The sequence below is a fragment of the Pristis pectinata genome, chromosome 1 (genome assembly GCF_009764475.1).
Source record: "Pristis pectinata isolate sPriPec2 chromosome 1, sPriPec2.1.pri, whole genome shotgun sequence".
Taxonomy (NCBI): domain Eukaryota; kingdom Metazoa; phylum Chordata; class Chondrichthyes; order Rhinopristiformes; family Pristidae; genus Pristis; species Pristis pectinata.
Genome location: NC_067405.1, coordinates 3295080 through 3318561, shown reverse-complemented (window position 1 = coordinate 3318561; position 23482 = coordinate 3295080). Strand labels below are relative to the sequence as shown.

The following is a 23482-nucleotide window of genomic DNA, read 5'->3' as shown; positions in this document are numbered from 1 at the left end:
CCCCTCTGATCCCTCTCACCTTGAACCTATACCCTCTAGTTTTAGACACCCCCACCATGGGAAACAGACACTGGATTAATTACATCTTTCCTGGAGCAGCCACTTTCAGGGAACTAAGTACCGGTACCCCTTTGGTCCCTCTGTTCTATAGCACCCCCCAGGGCCCTGCCGTTCACTGAGTATATCCTTCCCTGGCTTAACTTCCCAAAATACACCACTTTGCAGTTTGAGTTGAATTCCACCTGTCGTTCCTTGGGCCACTGTCCCAGGTCAATAGTTCCTGTCAGAGCCTCAGGAAGCTTCCTTCACTGTCCACCACACCACCAACGTTGGTGTCATCCACAAACGGGAAGGGCAGGAGAGTAGTGGAGATGGGTGGGGGGTGGGCGAGTTGGAGGTTGGGTAGAGTGGGTAGTGACTTGGGATTGGGTGGGAGTGTGGTGGGGGGAACAGGTGGGTTGGGTGAGGTTGGATGGGTGGGAGTGTGGTGGGGGATCGGGTGGGTGTTGGGAGGGGTTGGATGGGTGTGTGATGGGTTAGGTGGGGTTGGGTGGGAGGGTGTTGGGAGGGGTTGGGTTGGGTTAGGTCAGTGTCGAGAGGGGTCGGGTGGGTGTGTGAGGGGTTGGTTGGGTGGTGCTTGGGCTGGGAGTCTCCTTGGCACTGACGGCCGCCTGCTCCGTCCACAGGTCGCGTCCCACGGTGAAGGAGTGCCACGCCAACCCCTGGCTGCAGGACAACTACTTGATGAAGCTACGGCGCCAGACCCTGACCTTCACCACCACCCGCCTGAAGGAGTTCCTGGTGCACCACCAGCGCAAGAGGGCCGAGTCCCTGACCAGGCACCGCGTCCTCCTCCGCACCTACAGCGGTGTCTCCTCCCGGCCCGGCACCCCGGGCAGCAGTCCGGCTGCCCAGTGACCCCCCCCTCCGCCCCCCCCAACACCCAGCGGGGCAGGGTGACGGAACATTCCAGTCAGTGTGCATCGGAACACCCAAACCTCCTGCCCCACCTCTCCCAGTGACGGACCCTCGGGGAGAGTTGGCGAGCAAGAACTGAACCACTGGCACCCAGGGCTGGTGGGGGTTGGGGTGGGGAAGGCGGGGGGGTTGTTAAATGAATGTAATTTTTGCCCCTGGCGACAGAATAAGGAAGCCCCCCCCCACCCCTGCGCACTCGCCTGCCCCTCGGAAGCCGTGGGCAACAGTGGGCTTGCGAAGTCAGCGTAGGGCTGTGGGTGGGGTGTGGAGGTGGTCTTGGGTGGGGGAGATTTGGGGAGTGGTGGGGGGTGTGGAGAACAGCCAACAGCAGCAGCACCTTGCCCGTACCTCCACCCTCCTCGCCCCACCCCCGCCCACCACCCTCCCCGCCAACCCCCCCTCCCCGCTCCTCAACCCCCACCCTGAGCCACTCAGAAAGAGCTGAGAGGCGGGGCTGGGCTTGGAGGCGATGGGTCAAATGGTCCTGCGCCCTGGGTTGCTTGGACTGTGTCCAGGAGGTGGGGGTGTTGGTCCCTGGAGACACAGCACAGAAGCGTGAGGGCTCAGCTTTCAGTCGAACACCCTGTAGCAAGATCTTCACTCAGCCTTGTTGTCCACTCCCCCTCATCCCCCTCACCTTCCCTTCCTCTCCGTCCCTGGGAGACTGCTCAGCCCTGTCGAGGTGTAGCAATGGTGTCGAGGGGGCGGAGATGGCCAAGAGGGTCCGACATTTCAGGCACTGAAGGTCCAGGGGACAGAGATCAGAGCCAAGCCCTCGTCCTGCACTGAGAGACCCCTTGGCGGGGGAAGTCTCTGTCTTGCCACCAGGAAGACGATGAGCTCAAGAGGTGGGGTCTGAGCCAGGGTTTGGGTCCAGACTCGCTCGAGGGAGCATCGGCAAACGCACACTGGGGTTTCTGCATTCATTTTTATACTTGTGCATACACGTCAGGGTGAAGCGTGCATCACACACACACACACACACTGGTGCACAACCCACGCGTGCGCATGCACCTTGCTTTAAATAATGCAGTGAATTATTGCACAGCACAAGAGCTAAGAAGCAAAAAAACAAGAGGGGAGATCCCTTTCATGTCTGTGTATTTAGATCATACTAAGCTCCAGCAATTAGTAAGGCAAACTTTAGATCTCTTTGTTCGAGGTTCTGCTGGAAGACAAGAGTTAAATGCCAGTGGCTTGCACCAATCACTTAGGCCCTGCTTTGTATCACCAGTGAATCCAAAGCTTTCACCTTTCAGCAGGATTAGCAGAGGGAAGCAGCAGGGAGGGCGGAGAGAGACAGGCTGGGGTAGGAGACCAGTCCACGGGGTGATAAACTGCCTCTCCCCAGCCAGCCCAGCACGAACCAGGGCCCACTCACGGGGAGCGGGAAGTGGACACATCACTGAAGATTGACCCAAGGGATATTTCAGGCTGGCCTTTGAGGAACAGACAGCAGGAGGGGAGTGGTGTGGGAAGGAATCCCCAAGCCCCGGCTCCCAGCAGGAGAAATGGAGGCAGGAGAAGGCCATTTGGCCCCTCGAGCCTGCCCCTGCCATTCAATATGTTGGTTGATCTTTTACCTCCGAGCCTACGTTATTGCACTAACCCCTTATCCCTCAGCTCCCTGAACTTCCAACGCTCTATCCGTCCCAGAACGAATGGGCTCATTGGGAGAACCAGTGAGGGGAGAGTTTAAAACTGAGCATGACTACACGGGGACCTGTGGAGACTGGTGCAGGGCTGCGAGAGGTTGGAGAGAGGAGACGTGGCCATCCTGAGGACCTTCCTGAGGTCCTGTCCCCGTTAGGAGTGAGACGTTGCTGGGGGCTGTCCCCTCCTGAACCGTCTGTGGTGAAACCAAAATGGCCCTTTAATTGGGTTAGTTCATCCAACTTTCGCCTCACTCAGCATTGCCCTCATCCACAATCAATGCCCCCTCCTTCCCCCACCAGCTCCCTGGGCACTCTCAGCCCCTGCCCCAGTCTCTCCCTGTCGACCTCGCCTGTCAGCAACCTTCCCAACCTCCTCCCTCCCCTTCACCACTCACCTCCTCCTACCCCCTCTTTCCACTAATCTCTCCTCTCCCCACCCTCCTTCCCTGCAGCCTCCTCCCCTCTGCCTCAGCTCCTCCTGCCCCCTTCCTCCTAACCCTCTCCTCTCCCTGATACCATGCCCTCTCAATGCTCTCTCTCCCTCCCTCTCTCTCTCTCACTCTCTCTCTCACTCTCTCCTCTCTCACTCCCTCTTTTCCCCCTCCTCCTCCTCAGGAACAAACCTCCCAAAGTGACCTGACTCAACTCCAAAAGATCACAGGGTCACTGTTCAGCAATATTACCATCAAGTTGGTTCCAGTTCCCACCTCCAAACATTTCTCCTTCCCTTCAAATCCACTTCTGAGATTCCTTACATCCATTTCTGTCACCCTGACAGAGATTTGCTCACAGTGCCGACATTCAGTGTCCTGTACCTCCTCATTTTTGTTCTCAAAGCCTTTCTTTCTGCTTTTATTTCCCTCTCTCTCTCTATCTCTCTCTGACCCTGTTTCACCATCTCCCCCTTCTCTCTCTCTCTCTCTCTGTCATTCTCCTACCCCATCCCTTACCCTGTTTCTCTCCCTATCTCTCATCCGTCTCCCCCCGCCCCCCTCACCTTCTCGCCATCTCCTCCTCTCTCCCGTGGATGGAGTGAACTGTGGAGGGGAAACAGAACACTGACACAAGATGAAAGACCCAGAGCCCTTGATCAGGATTTAAGTTTACGCAAATCACAAACTAAGTGCTCAAACGATTAAGGTGTAGAGGGTAAGTTAGCATTTCTTGCAAGGGGTTTGGATTTCAACAGTGAGGAAACCTACTACAATTATCCCAGGTTGGGATGAGACCAGACCTGACCACACTGTGTGCAATTTTGTTCTTCACTCTGAAGGAAGGTTACACAGTAGAGTGAGTGCAATGTAGGTTCCGTTTATTGGTATCTGAGATGAGTGTTGTCCATTGGGAGAGATTAGCATTGGCCTATTGTTGCTGAAGGTTAGAAGAATGAGGGGCCATATTATTGGGCTGTGGAGAGTTATGGCCTGTCCCTGCAGAGGATTCCCCTGGCCAGGGGGTTCAGAACAGCAAGCTGGTCTCGGGAAATGGGTGGGCCACCTGGGACGGAAGAAACTTCCTCTCAAGAGGTTCGTAAATCTGAGGAATTCTCTCTCCCAGAGAGCTGCGGCGGTTCTGAGGTGGTTCGGTTGCCAAGAGATTGTGGCAGAAAGTGAGGCTGGGTCAGGGAGGCTCGAGGGGCTCCAGCTTCTTGTGGCCTTCTGTTTCCCTCCTCCTCCAACACTCTGTCCACCTCCCTGTTTCCTTCACCCTTACAGACCCTTTGTCCCTCTGCCTCCCTCATTCACCCTCTCTCTATCCTCCCCTCTCTCTACTCTCACTGTGTACCCCTCTCTCCTCTGTCCCCTTCTGACCCTCTCACTCTCTCACCCCTCTCTCACTCTGAGCCTCTCACTCTGACCTACTCTCTCCTTCTGCTCCCTTTCACTCCCTGACCCCCCCTTCACTCCCTGACCCCCCCTCCCTTTCTGCCCCCTCGCTCACTCTCTGATCCCCTCACCCCCTCTCTGACCCCCCCGTCTCACCTTCCACATCTCTGCCTCTCCCCTCTGACCTCCTCCCTGACCCCCCCTTCACCATCTGACCCTTTCTCACCCTCTGCCCCCCTCTCTCACCCTCCGATCCCTCCCTCGCCCTCAGACACCCTGTCTCTCTGCCCCCCTTTCTCATGTTCTGCTTCTCTCTCTCTCTTTCCTCGCTCTCTGCACCCCCATCTCTCCCCCTCGGACCCCCTTTACCCTTCTCTCACCCCCTCCCCCTCTCAAGATCAAGTTTTGATCTGCCTCCCCTCCCCCCCAGTTACCCTCCCACATGGAGAGACTCCCCACTACCTCTGCCCCTCTCCCCCTCACACACTGCCTTACCCTCCAGTGCCTCCCCTCCCACAGCTACCCCCAGACCACCCCTTGGACAGGAGACCCATGGAAAGACTCGTCCATTAAAGACCCCAAATCTTCACACGAACCACAGCAAGAGCAAGCAAAAGGTGGTGTTCAAAGTGGAAATGATCAACAGGCTGCTGAAGCGGATGGTGTCGGATCCTTGGGAATACCGGTGTACATGTGGAGACTGGCGGGTGTGGGATCCGTGTTTCCCACGTCAGCCCCGTGCTCTGGAGATGCACGGGTGATGCTGTCTTCAAAAAGCCCTGTCAATGTGATGATGGGGATGCGATGTAGACTTTCTCACTGGACACAGGTGGTTTTCAATGAGTGTGTAATCTCTGGGAACGGATGAAGCAGGCGTAGTGTGTCCGGGTTTGATGGCTGCAGTTAGTTCTGGCGAGCAGCAGTGGCATGGCAGCTGAGAAATAAAGACAGCCAGAAACCGCCTGGTGTGTGTGTGTGTGTGTGTGTGTGTCACCTTTCAACCAATCAACAGCCGGGACCTGGTACAGGCGTCCCGGCAACAGGTACAGGGGAACTGGTAACAGGTACAGAGGAACAAGTAACAGGTACAGGGTCCCCGAAACAGGTACAGGGGTCTCGCTAACAGACAGAGGAACAGGTACAGGGGCCCCGACAACACCACCAGCCTCAGGATCAGTGCCAGCAGCTGGAAGTCCATGGACAAACCCCGCAACACCTTGCTCAATCCAGCCTGTAACCCACTCCTGTGGATCTGTTGTTCTATATATAAACCCCCCGCACCCCTGGATCAGATCCCAGTCTGTAACCCACTCCTGGGGATCTGTTCTATATATAAACCCCCCGCACCCCTGGATCAGATCCCAGCCTGTAACCCACTCCTGTGGATCTGTTGTTCTATATATAAACCCCCCGCACCCCTGGATCAGATCCCAGCCTGTAACCCACTCCTGTGGATCTGTTGTTCTATATATAAACCCCCCGAACCCCTGGATCAGATCCCAGCCTGTAACCCACTCCAGAGGACCTGTTATTCTATATATAGAATGGATCAGATCCCAGTCTGTAACCCACTCCCGGAGATCTGTTATTCTATATACGTATAAACCACTCAAACCCCTGGATTAGATCCCAGCTACACACTAACATGCACAGACACCCCCTGTACCTCTCGCTCCTATACCCAGATACTACAGCTGTAGTGTCTGACCATCACAAGCCAACTCCCCCCACTGAGTCAATGTTGAAAGACTGGGCCCCTCACGATCTAGCAGAAGCCATAATGTTACTGCTGAGACACTATGCCTCAGTGAACACCACCTAGGAACAAACTCTCGGACCGAGGTCCTGAGGGGAATCAGCAGTCCGGACCGCGGAGGAGGAGGAGCTCGTGATGACTGGGTTTGTAGACCCCAAGGGAGGGTCAGTGATGACGCACACCATTACAGGTACAGGGGAGGAAAGCTTTGCCCATTGGAACTGGGTTCAGTACTGAGCCAGGCATCACATTTACCACACAGCACAACAGGAGCCTCCAACCCAGGGCTGATTCCTCAATTCCCACTGCTGCACTCTCCCCGTGGTTCTCCACACTTTCTTCTGATTTTTCCCCAGTCCTCTACCACGGCCCATCATAAGGACACAAGACGTAGGGGCAGGAGGAAGCCAATGGACCGTCACACCTTCTCCTGCATTCAATGGGATCACCACTGACTTACCTCAGCACCACATCCCTCGATTCCCAAGATAACTCTCGGCCTCTGTCCTGAATGTACCCGGTGACTGGGTCTTTATGTCCCTTCTTGGCCACGGAGTAAGAAAACATTGCTGCAAGTGGTGAAGAAGGTGTTTGGCATGCTGGCCTTCATCAGTCAGGGCGCTGAGTATAAAAGTTGGGAGGTCATGGTGCATTTGTACAGGATGCTGGTGAGGCCCCACTTGGAGCATTGTGTTCAGTTTTGGTCGCCCTGCTATTGGAGAGATGTTACTAAACTGGAAAGAGTGCAGAAAAGATTTACAAGGATATTGCCAGGACTTGAGGGACCAAGTTAATAGGGAGAGGTTGGACAGGCTAGGACTTCATTCTTTGGAGCGTAGGAGACGGAGAAATGATCTTATGGAGGTGTATAAAATCATGAAGGGCATAGATAGGGTGAATGCACCCAGTCTTTTTCCCAGGGTTGAAGAACTAGAGGGCATAGATTTAAGGTGAGAGGGGAAAGATTTAATAAGAACTTGCGGGGCAACTTTTTTACACAGAGGGTGGTGTGTATGTGGAACGAGCTGCCAGAGGAAGTGGTTGAGGCAGGTACAACAACAACATTTAAAAGACACTTGGACAGGTACATAGATTGGAAAGATTTAGAAGGTTATAGGCCAAATGCTGGCAAGTGGGACCAGTTTGGTTGGGCATCTTGGTCAGCATAGACCAGGTGGGCCAAAGGGCCTCTTTCCGTGATGTATGACTCTATGGACTAAGTGTACAGAGTTGGCCAGAACACACCTGGGTGCTGTGGACAGCTTTGGTCTCCCTGTGTTTGGTCTCCCTGTGCTTGGAGGCAGGGCAGAGGAAGTTCACTGGTTGGTGCATGGGGCAAGTGAGTTGGCTGACAAGGAAAGGTTGGTTGTTGTATTCACGTACAACAGAGTTTAGAACAAGCAAGTTTTTCATTGTACCTGTACCTCACCGTACTTGTGCACATGGCAACAAACTCAACTTCAACTTGAACTTAGATATCTTTATGAGTCACATGTACATTGAAACACAGTCAAATACATCTTTTGCGTAGAGTGTTCTGGGGGCAGCCCACAAGTGTCACCACGCTTCCGGCGCCAACATAGCACGCCCACAACTTCCTAACCCATACGTCTTTGGAATGTGGGAGGAAACCAGAGCACCCAGAGGAAACCCACGCAGACACGGGGAGAACAAACAAACTCCTTACAGATCCTGAGGGTCGATGTGGAGAAGATGTCTCCCCCAGGGGGAGTTCAGGACAAGGTGGGCACAGTCTCAGAGAAAGGACTCACCCACTTAAGACTGTGACGATGAAGTATTTCTCATTCAGTTCCTGAGTCTTTGGTACCTCTACCGTAGGGAACTCTAGATACCATCATTATTCAAGGTCGCAGGGGAGTGCAGGAAGAAAAATGGAGCTAAGACCAAGCTCAGCCATGTTTGTACTGAAGCAACGAAGAGTCCCCCTTGGTCTTATTTCTTATCTTCCTATCTCTGTTCTCTGTCAGTCCCTGGAGTCTCCCTGAGGCTCTCCTCCGTTTCCATTCTCCTGTACATTCGATTCCCCTTCCCTCAGCCCCAGTAATCATACCTCCAGCTTCTGAGCCAAAGTTCTGGAAGCCCCTCTCTGTCTCTCCACCTCACTCTCCTCTTAAAATCTGTCTCTCTCTCTGCCTCCAAGGCTTTTCTCACCTGTTGGAAAATCTCACACGGCGCAGGGGTCAAACTTTTTTTAGCAATGTTCTGTGAATGTAATCGCTATATTAACATCGTCTAGTGGGCCCTGAAGGGTGAGTGACAGGTGGACTTCGAACCAAGAGGGGTGTCGGTGGAGTGCAAGGCTCAGAGGGTTATAATCGAGGCCAAACTCACTCCCATTCTTGGAGCCACACACCAACAAGCGACAATGCTAGACAACGGACATTCTGCCCAGATTCAGCTGCTGTCTGTGGCTCAGTAAGCAACACACTCCCTTCCTCACACAGGAGGTAATTGGTAATTGGGTTATTATTGTCACACGTACCGAGATACAGTGAAAAATTTATGTTTGCTTGCCATCCAGACAGATCATTCCGTACATAAATACATCGAGGTAGTACAAAGGGAAAAACAGAATGCAGAATATAGTGTTACAGTTACAGAGAAAGTGCAGTGCAGGCAGACAATAAGGTGCAAGGGCCAAGATGAGGTACATTCTGAAGTCAAGAGTTCATCTTTATCGTACAAGAGGTCCATTCAAGAGTGGGATAGAAGCTGTCCTTGAGCCTGGTGGTACGTACTGTATTCTCAAGCTTTTGTACCTTCTGCCTGACAGGAGGTGGTAGAAGAGAGAATGTCTGGGGTGGGTGGGGTCTTTGATTACGTTGGCTACTTTCCTGAGGCAGCAAGAAACATAGACAGAGTCCATGGAGGGGAGGCTGCTTTGTGTGAAGGACTGGGCTGTGTTCACGACTCTCTGCAGTTTCTTGTGGTCTTGGGCAGAGCAGTTGCTATACCAAGCTGTGATGCATGAGGTTTCAAATCCTTGTCCAGAGTCCGAAGCACAGAGTGCCACGTTTATGGAGCCACCAAGGTTTCAGGATGAGGTACATACAGTCGTAGAGCCACTCAGCAAAGAACCAGCCCCTTTGGCCCATCATGTCCATGCCAACTATTCAGTAGCCATCTATGCTAAAGAAATGTGGCACGTCCCCATTGACTCTCAACAACTTTTATCGATGCACCATAGAAAACATCCTATCCAGATGCATCACGGCTTGGTACGGCAACTGCTCTGCCTGTAACCGCAAGAAACTGCAGAAAGTTGTGGACACAGCCCAGCACATCACAGAAACCAGCCTCCCCTCCATGGGCTCTGCCTATACCTCTCACTGCCTCGGTAAAGCAGCCAATATAATCAAAGACCCCACCCACCCCAGACATTCTCTCTTCTCCCCCCTCCCATGAGGCAGAAGATACAAAAGCCTGAAAGCACGTACCACCAGGCTCAAGGACAGCTTCTATCCCGCTGTTATAAGACTATTGAATAGTACCGTAGTACAATAACACGGACTCTTGACTTCACAATCTACTTCATTATGACCTTGCACCCTATTGTCTGCCTGCATTGCACTTTCTCTGTGGCTGTGACACTTTACTCTGCATTCTGTTATTGTTTTCCCTTGTACTACTTCAATGCTCTGTGTAATGAATTGACCTGTACGATCGGTATGGAAGACTAGTTTTTCACTGGACCTTGGTACAAGTGACAATAATAAATCAATTCTAATTCCAATTTAAATGCTTGTCTAGATACTTATTAAGCTTTGTAAGAGTCTCTGCCTCCACCACCCCTCAGGCAGTGTGATCCAGATTCCAACCTCCCTCTGGGTGAAAAAAAAATCTTTCTTAGCTCCCTTCTAACCCCCCTACCACTATCCCTAGATGGTTTTGTCCATCTGCTATGGAGAAAAGTTTCCTTCTATCAACCCTATCAATGTCCCTCATAGTATTGCACATTACGGTCTCAACTGTGCATAAGATTCCTGGGTCACTCCTTCAATGAAGAGCAGGGAAGTTCCTCTGGACATTCCTCCCACAATCTGTATCACTGAAAAGCTTTTCTTGGTCATCATCACAGTCTGGTATCTTGCTGTGTGTAAGTTGGCTGCCCATTGCCCACATTACAGTGATGGGTAGACTTCAGACTTACATCTCTGGGTGGGACGTCCTGATATTGTGCACAGCGCACGGCGCTACTGAATTGCAAGCAGTCCTCGACCCTTGCCTCCGCAGGATGGATACCCTTCATTCTAAGGTTCCTCCACACACTGAGGTCAACAGCTTCTGTTTCAATACCTGGGGGACACTACATTTGCAGGATAAAGCTTTTGCTGGTTACTCTGTAAGACTAATAATTAAAAACCTGTGTTCCAGTAGGCTGCACAATATCCGGTGAGTGCTGACTGCAGTTGGAGTACTATCGATGGTTGCAGTTGTGGGTGAAAGAGTTGTTAGGATGAGAGCATTGAGAGTGAGAGAAAGAAAGACTTAGGACACAGAACACAGAACAGCACAGCACAGGAACGGGCCCTGCAGCCCACAATATTCTACCGAACTAATTAAGCTAAAGATACCTCATCCCTTCTACCTGCACATTGGTATTGGTATTGGTTTATTATTGTCAGTTGTACCGAGGTACAGTGAAAAACTTGTCTTACAAGCCGATTGTACAGGTCAATTCATTACACAGTGCAGTTACATTGGGTTAGTACAGAGTGCATTGAGGTAGTACAGGTAAAAACAATAACAGTACAGAGTAAAGTGTCACAGCTACAGAGAAAGTGCAGTGCAATAAGGTGCAAGGTCACAGCAAGGTAGATCGTGAGGTCATAGTCCATCTCATTGTATAAGGGAACCGTTCAATAGTCTTATCACAGTGGGGTAGAAGCTGTCTTTAAGTCTGGTGGTACGTGCCCTCAGGCTCCTGTATCTTCTACCTGATGGAAGAGGAGAGAAGAGAGGATGACCCGGGTGGGCGGGGTCTTTGATTATGCTGGCTGCTTCACCAAGACAGCAAGAGGTAAAGACAGAGTCCAAGGAGGGGAGGCCGGTGTCCGTGATGCGCTGGGCTGTGTCCACAACTCTCTGCAGCTTCTTCCAGTCCTGGACAGAGCAGTTGCCGTACCAAGCCGTGATGCATCCAGATAGGATGCTTTCTATGGTGCATTGATAAAAGTTGGTGAGTGGCCTCTGTTCAAGGAAGGTTGGAGAACCCTCAGACCCTCCTGGTGTGGGAGGGATGCATAGAGGGATGGTACATCGATGGTAAAGATGGGAAATTGTCAAAGTGGCAGAGAGCACCACAGGCGTCATGGATGGAAGTGGGAAGGGACTTGACAAGGGGAGATAGAAGAGAGTCAAGGTGGGAAGAATCAAGTTCTGTTGGATAAGAACAGCCTGACAGGACAGGTCCACCAGGGCAGTCCTGTGCAGGGTCTAGAAGTAGGCCATGGGGGGTTGGGCACTAGGTGTGGAGAGAAGATCTCCCAAGGCAGTGAGGTCTGTAACTTCTTCAGGGTAGAGAGGAGGAAAACTTCTTCAGGGTAGTCCTGATGAAGGGTCTCAACCTGAAACGTCAACTGTTTCAGGACCTGCTGTGTTCCTCCAGCATTTTATGTGTGTTGAGGTCCGTAACTGTCTGGCAGGCAATGGCGAGATATTCAGTGCTGGGTCATGGCTCCCAGGGAGGTCTGAGAGCTGATGATTGGCCCATGTGAAGCGGAGGGCAGTTCACTAAACCACAACAACACCAACCACTGTTTGGGGTGATGTTGGGGTTCGGCAGGGAGGTTTGAGTTTAAGGGCAATAGAAAAGTCAATGGTACATTGGCTGTTGGTGATGAATAGATCCAGAGAGGGTAGAAGGCAGGAGAGAGACTCCAGGTGGGCAGGAGTTAGGGAGACAGGAGAAAGGGTTCGCAGTCTGGGACGAGGTCTCCTGACCAACGAAGCAGAGCCAGAGACAGAGGCAGTGGAAGATGAGGGCAACGTCGTGTTGGGCTCAGAATTCACTGAGATGGGGATGGAGGCTCAGCATAAAAAAAACCAAGGAGCTAATCGTTGACCAGAAAGGGGAAGTTGGGAGACCTCGTGCCAGTTCTCATTGGTGGGTCAGAGGTGGCGAGGGTCCGAAGTTTGAAATTCCTGGCCGCTAACATCTCAGATGACTTGTCCTGGGCCCAGCACATAGATGCAGTTATGAAAAGGCAGGCCAGCACCTCTACTTCCTTAGAAGCTTAAGGATATTTTGGCATGTCACCAAATACTCCAGAAAACTTCTACAGATGCACCGTTGAAAGTATCCTGACTGGTTGCATCTTGGTCTGGTATGGAAACTCCAATGCACAGGAATGCAAGAGGCTGCAGAGAGTGGTGGACACAGCCTGGGCCATCACAGGCACAGCTTTCCCCACCACTGACAGCATCTACAGGAGGCGCTGCCTCAGGAAGGCGGCATCTATCATCGAGGACCCCCACCATCCGGGCCGTGCCCTCTTCTCACAGCTCCCATCGGGCAGGAGGTACAGAAGCCTGAAGTCCCACACCACCGGGTTCAGGAACAGCGACTTTCCTACAACCATCAGGTTCTTGAACCGACCTGCACAACCCTAACCCTACCTCAGCAACGGAACACTACAGACCACCTCTTGCACTGTCGTGGGCTTGTCTTCAAATGTGTCTCCTTTTTTTTGCACTAATGTCTTGCTTTTGTACACGTAGCGGTTAGCGTAACGCTATTACAGCGCCAGCGACCAGGGTTCAATTCCCGCCGCTGTCTGTAAGGAGTTTGTACGTTCTCCCCGTTTCTGCGTGGGTTTCCTCTGGGTGCTCCGGTTTCCTCCCACATTCCAAAGGTGTATAGGTTAGGAAGCTGTGGGCATGCTATGTTGGCGCCGGAAGCGTGGCGACACTTGCGGGCTGCCCCCAGAACACACTACGCAAAAAGATGCATTTCACTGTGTGTTTCGATGTACATGTGACTAATAAAGAAATCTCATCTCATCTCATGGTATAATTTTAGGTGTAATTTATATATAATTGATATTCCGTGGGTTGTCTGTACTTACGTGTCTGTGATGCTGCAAGCAAGTTTTTCAATGTACCTGTACCTCACCGTACTTGTGCACATGGCAATAAACTTGATTTGACTTGACTTTATTTGAGGGGATGAAGCTGAGGCTTCTGCTGAGGACTCATCATTTGGGATCAGAGAGGGAGCATCAGGAGCGAGGGGCAGGAAAAAGGTCAGAGGAAAGTGAGGGCCCAGAGGAAGATCGGGATGGGATGAGATGGGTACGATGGTTGGTGTGGAACTGAGCATCAGGGGGCCTGCTTCTGTTCTGTAGGACCTGACAGGAATTCTTGATCCAGGCAAGTGTGAGGTGTTCCACTTTGGGAGATCAATTGTATAGGAACAGTAGACCGTTAATGGCAGGACCCTCAACAACATTGAGGTACAGAGGGATCCTGGGGTCCAGGTCCACAGCTCCCTGAAAGTGGCTGTACAGGTGATAGGGCGGTAAAGAAGGCGTACGGCACGCCTGCCTTTATTAGTTGAGGCAGAGTCAGGAAGTTATGTTGCAGCTTTATAAATCTCTGGTTAGACCACATATGGAATATTGCATTCAATTCTAGCTGTCCCATTACAGGAAGGATGTGGAGGCTTTGGAGAGGGTGCAGAGGAGGCTCACCAGGATGCTTCCTGGAGAGGTTGGACAAACTTGGGTTGTTTTCTCTGGAGCGTTAGAGGCTGAGGGGAGACCTGATAGAGGTTTATAAGATTATGAGAGGCAGAGATAGTCAGTATCTTTTTCCCAGGGGTGAAATGTCTAATACTAGAAGTGCATACATTTAAGGTGAGGGGGGAAAAGTTCAAAGGAGATGTGCAGGGCAAGTTTTTTTTTAAACAGAGAGTGGTTGGTGCCTGGAATGTGCTGCCAGGGGTGGTGGTAATGATGGTGGTGTTTAAGAGGCTCTTAGACACACGAATGTGCAGGGAATGGGGGGGGGGGGGTATGGACCATGCCTCAACTTCCTCAGGAGGCTAAAGAAATTTGGTTTGTCCCCTTTGCCATACCAAGCCATGATGCATCTGGATAGGATGCTTTCTATGGTGCTTTGATAAAAGTTGGTGAGAGTCGATGGGGATGTGCCAAATTTCTTTAGCATAGATGGCTACTGAATGGTTGGCATGGACATGATGGGCTGAAGGGGCTGGTTCTGTTCTGAGTGGCTCTACGACTGTATGTACCTCATCCTGATACCTCGGTGGCTCCAGAAACGTGGCACTCTGTGCTTCGGACTCTGGACAGGGATTTGAAACCTCATGCATCACAGCTTGGTACAGCAACTGCTCTGCCCAAGACCGCAAGAAACTGCAGAGAGTTGTGAACACAGCCCAGTCCTTCACACAAAGCAGCCTCCCCTCCATGGACTCTGTCTACATTTCTTGCTGCCTCGGGAAAGTCGCCAACATAATCAAAGACCCCACGCAACCCGGACATTCTCTCTTCTACCACCTCCTGTCGGGCAGAAGATACAAAAGCTTGAGAATACAGTACGTACCAACAGGCTCCAGGACAGCTTCTATCACAAGACTCTTGAATGGTCCTCTTGTACAATAAAGATGAACTCTTGATCTCTCAATCTACCGCGTCGTGGCCCTTGCACCTTATTGTCTGCCTGCACTGCACTTTCTCTGTAACTGTAACACTTTATTCTGCTTTCTGTTTTTCCTTTGGTACTACCTCGATGTATTTATGTACAGAATGATCTGTCTGGATGGCAAGCAAACATAAATTTTTCACTGTATCTCGGTACAATTGACAATAATAAACCAATACCAACGATGGAGTCCTTCACACAGCTCAACACCTCACACTCAACAACTTTTCCTTCGGCTCTACTCACTTCCTCTGGTGTACCTTTGGGAGTCCAACATGGGCCTGAACTACACCTGTCTTTTGCCACACACACACACACACACACACACACACACACACACACACACACACACACACACACACACACACACACACACACAGTGCTGGAGGAACTCAGCAGGTCAGGCAGCATCTACGGAGGGAAATAAACAGTCGACGTTTCGGGCCGAGACCCTTCATCAGGACTGGAAAGGAAGAGGGCAGAAGCCGGAATAAGAGGTGGGGGTGGGGGGAGCGGGAGGAGCACAGACCAGCAGGTGACAGGTGAGTCCAGGTGAGAGGGGGAAGGTAGGAGGATGGGGGGAGGGGGGTGAAGCTGAGGGGTGACAGGTAGAAGAGGCAAAGGGCTGAAGGAGGAGGAATCTGGTAGGAGAGGGCAGTGGACCGTGGAATAAAGGGAAGGAGTTGGGGAATAGATGGGCAGGTCACGAGGGCAGGGAAAAGAAGGGGTGAGGGGCAATGTGGAAAACAGTGGGGGGGGGCAAGGAGGGGTTACCAGGAGTTGGAGAAACCGATGTTGAGGCCGTCAGGTTGGAGACTCCCAAGGCAGAAGATGAGGTGTTGTTCCTCCAACCTGCGTCTGGCCTCAACTTGGCAGTGGACGAGGCCGTGGATGGACAGGTCAGTGCTGGAGTGGGATGTAGAATTGAGTGGGTGGCCACCGGGGAGGTCCCGGCTGTTGCGGCGGACGGAGCGAAGGTGTACACCTGTCCCTGAGTGTGAGGTGGATCTGCCCCTTTTACGGACCTAATCAGACCCAATCCCTTCCCTCTTTGTCCATTACGTTGATGTCTCCGTTGGTGCTCTGTTCTGCACTGATACAGAACTCATGGCCTTTGCTGCCAACTTGTGCCCTGCCCTCACCTTCACACACTCCATTCTGACTCTTCCCTCCCATCCCTCAACACCTCCACCTTCGCCCAAGGACAGAGCCTGTGTCCACTACAAGCCCAAAGACTCCCATATCTATCATGCCTACACCTCCTGTTAGCACTGAAACATTACCTCTGTTTCTCTCTCCACAGAAACCATCTGACCTGCTGAGTGTTTTTATTATAACTACTAGCAGGAGATGGCCATTCGGCCCCTCGAACCTGCCCCGCCACTCATCAGGGTCGTGGCTGATCTGATCTTGGCCTCAGCTCCACTTTCCCACACGGTTGACAGGAGCTGCTTGAACTCCTTTGTCTCAGCATTCCAGCAGCTGCGACATGCTGCTCTCATGGATCCAGTATTGTGTTTCGTTCTCGCTCTAGTCACACCTTCCTGCAGCACTCCCCCCTGCTCAGCAGCAAGCTGTCTTCTCTTGGTCTCCAACCCTGATTCCATTTTGTTTTCCCCATCACTCCTCCTCCACAAAATAACATGTGTTTGATTTTTGCAGATGCACCGTAGAAAGCATCCTATCCCGAAGCATCACGGCTTGGTACGGCAACTGATCTGCTCAAGACCATGGGAAATTGCAGAGAGTTGTGGACACAGCCCAGTCTATCACCAAAACCAGCCTCCCCTCTATGGACCCTGTCTACACTTCTCACTGCCTTGGGAAAGCAACTAGCATGATGAAAGACCCCACCCACCCCGGAAATTCTCCCTTCTCTCCATCCTGTCGGGTGGAAGATACAAAAGCTTGAGAAAACGTACCACCAGGCTCAAGGACAGCTTCTATCCCGCTGTTATCAGACTATTGAATGGACCTCTTATACCATAAAGATGAACTCTTGATCTCTCAATCTACCTCATTGTGGCCCTTGCACCTTATTGTCTGCCTGCACTGCACTCTCTCTGTAACTGGAACACTTTATTCTGCATTCTGTTTTCCTTTTGTACTACCTCGATGTACTTACGTACGGAATGATCTGTCTGGACGGCACGCAACCAAAAGCTGTTCACTGCATCTCGGTACCTGCGACCATAAACCAATTAGCAATTCCATCTCTTCTCCCCTCCCCTTCTCCCCCTCACTCTCTCTCCTCCCCACACACTCCACTTTCCTCCTCCTCCTCCCTCCTTCCCCTCCCTCCCCTTCCCCTTCTTCCCAGCCCCCTCCCTCCCGCCTCCCTCTCCCCTCTCCCTCCCCCTCGTCCTCCCTCTCCAATCTCCTCACACTCCACTGTCCCCCTCCTCCCTTTCCCCCTCCCACTCGCTCCCCTCATCCCTAACCTTCCCGTCCTCTCCACTCTCCTCACCCTCCACTTCTCCCCCCTCCTCCTCCCTCCCCTTTCCCTCCGCCCTCTTCTTCCCCCTTCTTCCTCCTCCGCCCTCCTCCTCCTCCGCCCTCCTCCTCCCCCCTCCCCCCTCTCCCTCTTCTCCCCTTCTTCCCCTCCCCCTCCTCCCCCTCCCTCCCCCTCTTCCCCCCTCCCTCCCCCTCTTTCCCCCTCCCTCCCCTCTTCCCCCCTCCTCCCCCTCTGCCCCCCCTCCCTCCTCCCCCCTCCTCCCCCCTTCCCCCTCCCCCTCCCCCCCTCCCCTCCCTCCTCCCCCTCCCTCCCCTCCCTCCTCCCCCTCCCTCCCTCCTCCCCCTCCTCCCTCCTCCCCTCCCCCTCTTCGTCCCCCCCTCCTCCTCCCCCTCTTCCTCCCCCCTCTTCCTCCCCCCTCTCACTCCCCCTCCCCTCCCTCCCTTCCCCTCCCAACTCCCCCTGCTCCCCCTCCCCCTCCCTCCCCTCCCTCCCCTCCCCCCCCTCCCCCCCCTCCCTCCCTCCCCCCCTCCCTCCCCCCCTCCCTCCCCCCCTCCTCCCCCCCTCCTCCCCCTCCCTCCTCCCAACTCCCCTCCTCCCCCTCCCTCCTCTCCTCCTCCCCCTCTTCCTCCCCCTCTCTTCCTCCTCCCCCCTCCTCCTCCCCCTCCTCCCTCCCCCTCCTCCCCCTCCCTTCTCCCTCCTCCTCCCCCTTCCCCCCTCTCCTCCCTCCTCTCCTCTCCTCCCTCCTCCTCTCCTCCTCCCCCCTCCCTCCTCCGGAGAGTGCCGCCGAGACGGGCGACCACCTGCCGCTGCCCGCTGGGGACCCCCCGCTCCCGCTCCGCTTTCTCCTCAGCAATGTCCTGACGCAGCAGCGGGTCCGCAATTAGCGCGGCGGCCCCGGGGGACCCCCGGCCACCGCTATATAAGGGGCGCGAAGGCTCCGGAGCTGCCGTCAGTGGGGAGTTGGGGCCGGACCCCGGCGCCTCCCTCCGCCCCCGCCAAAGAAGGCAAGAGCGGGGCAGGAATGTGGGCAGGGAGAGTCCGTCCGTCCCTCCCTCCCTCCAGCATCCCTACCCTCACTCCAACCCCTTTCACACCCTCCCACCCTTATATAACGGCCGCTCCCCTCCCGGCACACCCGTTGAGTCTTGCTGTGCCTCCCCTGAACCTGCCGTAGGCGGAGGGAGCGATTCCTTCAGCGAGGGTAAGTGAGGGGGTTGGAGGTGGATGCCTGGGGCAGGGTATTGGTATTGGTTTATTAATGTCACTTGTACCGAGGTACAGTGAAAAACTTGTCTTACAAACCGATTGTACAGGTCAATTCATTACACAGTGCAGTTACATTGAGTTAGTACAGAGTGCATTGATGTAGTACAGGTAAAAACAGTAACAGTACAGAGTAAAGTGTCACAGCTACAGAGAAAGTGCAGTGCAATAAGGTGCAAGGTCACAACAAGGTAGATCGTGAGGTCAGAGTCCATCTCATTGTATAAGGGAACCGTTCAATAGTCTTATCACAGTGGGGTAGAAGCTGTCCTTAAGTCTGGTGGTACGTGCCCTCAGGCTCCTGTATCTTCTACCCAATGGAAGAGGAGAGAAAAGAGAATGACCCGGGTGGGTGGGGTCTTTGATTGTGCCGGCTGCTTCACCAAGACAGTGAGAGGTAAAGAGGGGAGGCTGGTGTCCGTGGTGTGCTGAGCTGTGTGCACAACTCTCTGCAGTTTCTTGCGGTCCCGGGCAGAGCAGTTGCTGTACCAAGCCATGATACATCCAGATAGGATGCTTTCTGTGGCGCATCAATAAAAATTATGAGGGTCAAAGGGGACATGCTAAATTTCTTTAGCCTCCTAAGGAAGTAGAGGCGCTGCTGAGCTTTCTTGGCCGTGGCATCTACTTGATTTGACCAGGACAGGCTGTTGGTGATGTTCACTCCCAGGAACTCGAAGCTCTCAACCCTCTCGACCTCAGCACCATTGATGTAGACAGGTGCATGTACACTGAGCTCAGAAGGTTATGTGTGCCCTGTACAAGGAGTTTAAATTTAGACCACATGCGAATCTATCGGTGTCATTCACTGCATCCAGTGCTCCCAGTGGGGCCTCCTCTACATCAGCGAGACCTGACGCAGATTGGGCGATCGCTTCATTGAGCACCTTCGTTCTGTCCGCTGCAACAGCCGGGATCTCCCGGTGGCCAGTCATTTCAATCCACTTCCACTCCTCCACTGCCAAATTGAGACTAGACGCAGATTAGAGGATCCAGCACCTCATATTCTGCCTTGCTCGTCTCCAACCTGACAACACAAACATCGATTTCTCTAACTTCCGGTAACCACTCCCCTCTGTCCCCCATTTTCCCTTATCCCACCGGCCCCACCACCCCATTTCTTCCTCCTCCCCTGCCCTCCCCATCTGCCCCTCACCCTCCCACCGGTTCCCCTCCCCACCTCCTTCCCTTTATTCCGTGCACCACCATCCTCTCCTGTCAGGTTCCATCATCTTCAGCCCTTTGTCACTTCCACCCATCACCTCCCAGCTCCTGACATTACTCCCACTCTCCCCCCCCTCACCTGCCTACCACCTCCCCCCCCCCCCACCCCCCCAGCCTGGATCCACCTATCACCTGCCAGCTCTTGTTCCTCCCCCCCCCCACCTCTTTATACTGGCCATCTCCCCTCTTTCCATTCATGATGACAGGTCTCAACGTGAAACGTCGCCTGTCCATTCCCCCCCACAGATGCTACCTGACCCGCTGAGTTCCTCCAGAACCTTGTGTGTTGCTCCAGATTACAGCACTTCCTGTCTCTCTCGTGTCTCTGTTTAAATTTAGGGATCGGATTGAAACCAGTACATAGCTCCAGGGAGGGGAGACAAGCTACATAAAGCACCCAGATCAGAGCCACACCCATGCAGAGGTAGGGACAGGGATGGGGGGAGCTCATCTTCACACAGAGAGAGGGTCCCCTCCCTTCCCCGAACAGCCGTTGAAATTGGAGAAACAAAGGACTGCAGATACTGGAATCTAGGTGAAAAACACGATGATGCTGGAGGAACTCAGCAGGCCAGGCAGCATCCGCGGGGAAACGCAGGCGGTCAACGTTTGGGGTCAGGACCCTTCTTCAGGACTTTTCCTAAGGGGAAGCCCAATATATAGGAGGGAAAAGCAGAGCAGTGATAGGTGGACAGAAGAGGGGGAGGTGGGGTGGGCACAGGGTGGTGATAGGTAGATGCAGGTAAGAGATAGTGATGGGCAGGTGTGGGGGAGGAGGGGAGAGCAGATCCACTGGTAAAAGGTAAGGAGAGAGATGGAAAAAAGGGCCAGGAAAGGGTAAAAGAGAAGAAGCATGTTGGGGTGGGGGGGGGGGGTTGTGGGGATGACCTAAAGTGGGGGAATTCAATGTTCAAAGCACGAAGATGCTGGAATTGAGGTTGGAGGTCAGTTTAAAATTTTGGGATGGGGATCGATAAACCTCTGTTGGGAGGGGTGGATTATTGAGATGGAGGAGGGGAGAGTCCCTGGTCTCCCCTTGGGTGGGTGTGAATGGGGGCAGCGCTGGGGAGGGAAGGGGGTATTGGAGGACAGGCGAGGCAGAGTTGCCACAATCACCATCAGGGGCGGGATGGTGACACAGCCGATTGAGCCGCTGCCTCACAACTCCAGAGACCCGGGTTCGATCCTGACCTGTGGAGTTTGCACGTTCTCCCCATGACCGCGTGGGTGTCCCCCCGGGTGCTCCGGTTTCCTCCCACGTCCCAACGATGTGCAGGGTGGTGGGTTAATTGGCCGCTGTAAGTTGCCCCCAGTGTGTGGGTAAAGGTGTAGAAGCTGGGGGGAGTTGGTGGGAATGTGGGGAGAATAAAATGGGATTCACATGGGATTAGTGTAAATGGGTGGTCAATGGTGGGAATGGACTTGATGGGCCGAAGGGCCTGTCTCCATGCTGTATGACTCTACGAGTACTTCCGGTTGCATGTTTAGTCTGAGATTTAGCCGTTAATCCTCACACCAGCTGTTCAAATTGTAAAAATGTTAAACCAGTCCAAGTGGGCGTTAATGGGAGAGAGCATGGGTGAGCAAACTGTTTTTTGGGGGTGCAGGTTCAATACGTTACTGAGGAGAGCAGCCTTTGGTTTAACCCGTGCCCCGGGTTTAACCCTTGCTAGCCTGGTCCCCAAGCTTCAGCTGAGGGAAATGAGGATCGCCCCTGGCAGAATTGTTGTTGGAGAGGTGAGACCATGTCCTGGGATCAGAGGTGAAAGTACCCTGGGTTCAAGGATGACCCCATGGTCATTGTCATGGTCTCTTGTTTGGACAGCACGGGACAGGCCATTCGGCCCACGATGTCGTGCCGATCTTGATGCCAATTTATACTAAATGTCCTCCTCCTGTGTATCATCCACATCCCTCCGTTCCCTTTATAATCATGTTTATCTAAAAGCCTCTTAAACTCCACCAAACTGCCTGCTTCCACTACTACCCCTGGTGACCCATTCCAGGCACCGACCACTCTGCGTAAAAAAACTTGCCCCTCACGTCACCTTTAAATTTCCCCCTCTAACCTCAAAAGCCTGTCCTCTGGTGTTTGACATTTCTACCCTGGGGAACAGATTCTGACTGTCTACCCTATCTACGCCTCTCATAACTTTGAAATTCTCTATCAGGTCTCCCCTCAGCCTCCGATGCTCCAGTGAGAACAACCCAAGTTTGTCCAATCTTTCCTTATAGCTCGTACCCTTTAGTCCGGGCAGCATCCTAGTGAATGTCTTCTGCACCTTCCCCACACACTTCCTATAACGGGGCGACCAGAACTGCACACAATACTCCAAGTGTGGTCTGACTAAAGTTTTATACAGCTGCAGCACGACTTCCTGACTCTTGTACTCAGCACCCCTACTAGTGAAGGCAAGCGTGCCGTACACTTCCTTTACCACCCTATTCACTTGTGTGGCCACTTTCAGTGAACTATGGACCTGGACACCAAGATCCCTCTGCACTTCAATGCTTTTAAGGGGCCTAAGAAGTGCAACACCTCACACTTGCCCGGATTAAACTCCATCTGCCACTTCTCTGCCCATATCTGTAACTGATCTATGTCCCGCTGTATTCTCTGATAGTCCTTTACACTGCCCACAGCTCCACCAATCTTGGTGTCGTCCGCAAACTTGCTAATCCACCCATCTGCATTTTCATCCAAGTCATTGATATACATCACAAACAACAGAGGTCCCAGGACCGATCCCTGCGGAACACCACTGGTCACGGTCCTCCAGCCAGAATAATAGCCTTCCACCCCACTCTTTTTCTTCCATGGGCAAGCCAGTTCTGAATCCAAACATGCAGTTCTCCCTGGCTCCCATGCATCTTTATCTTCTGAATCAACCTACCCTATCAAGTGCCTTACAAGTCCATGTAGGTAACGCCCACGGCCTTACCCTCGTCAAGCACCTTTGTCACCTTCTCAAAAAACTCAATCAAAGCCCTGCACAAAGCCATGCTGACTGTCCCTCAGCAGGCCATGCCTTCCAAATGTGCATCGATCCTATCCCTCAGTATCCTCTCCAGTAACTTCCCTACCACTGATGTGAGGCTCACTGGCCTATAATGACCTGGATTATCCCTATTTCCCTTCTTGAACAAAGGCACAACATTTGCTATTTTCCAGTCCTCCGGGACCTCGCCTGTTGCTAGTGAGGACACCAAGATCCTTGTCAAAGCCCCAGCAATCTCTTCACTTGCTGCTTTCAATATACTAGGATATATGCCATCAGGCCCTGGGGAATTATCCACCTTAATCCATTTCAGAAGACCCAGCGCTACCTCCTCCTTAATCTCAAAATGTCCCAGCGCATTAGCATGCCCCACTCTACCTCACTATCCTCCAATCCCTTTACCTCAGTAAATACTGACACAAAGTACTCATTTAGTGCCACAGCCACGTGATCTGGCTCCAGATACAAACTCTATCCTTGAATGGACTTACTCTGTCCTTAGTTATCCCCTTTTGTTTAATATAAGTATAAAATGCCGTGGGATTCTCCTTGACCCTGCTCACCAAGGACATTTCATGGCCCCTTTTGACCTTCCTAGTCACCTGCTTGAGCACTTTTCTGCTATCTTTATATTCCACAAG

General features: G+C 52.9%; 3 protein-coding genes across 6 annotated transcripts in view; 1 reads left to right on the top strand and 2 right to left on the bottom strand.

Moving 5' to 3' along the window:
- spega (striated muscle enriched protein kinase a) overlaps positions 1-5420 on the top strand; it is a 192415-nt gene extending 186995 nt beyond the window's left edge. For all 4 annotated transcript variants that reach the window (XM_052013952.1, XM_052013934.1, XM_052013962.1 and 1 more), the window contains one exon: positions 687-5420. In XM_052013952.1, the coding sequence (XP_051869912.1) occupies positions 687-918 (232 nt within the window). In that variant the 3' untranslated portion in view covers positions 919-5420. The remainder of the gene's footprint in view (positions 1-686) is intronic.
- The window catches only part of LOC127569540 (villin-1-like), a 473442-nt gene extending 463728 nt beyond the window's left edge, over positions 1-9714 (bottom strand). The window contains exon 1 of the mRNA XM_052014293.1: positions 9674-9714. The gene's annotated coding sequence lies outside the window, so the exon portion shown is untranslated. The remainder of the gene's footprint in view (positions 1-9673) is intronic.
- Positions 1-23482, bottom strand: part of LOC127569523 (ATP-binding cassette sub-family B member 6-like) — a 549089-nt gene that overhangs the window by 66189 nt on the left and 459418 nt on the right. The window lies entirely within an intron of this gene.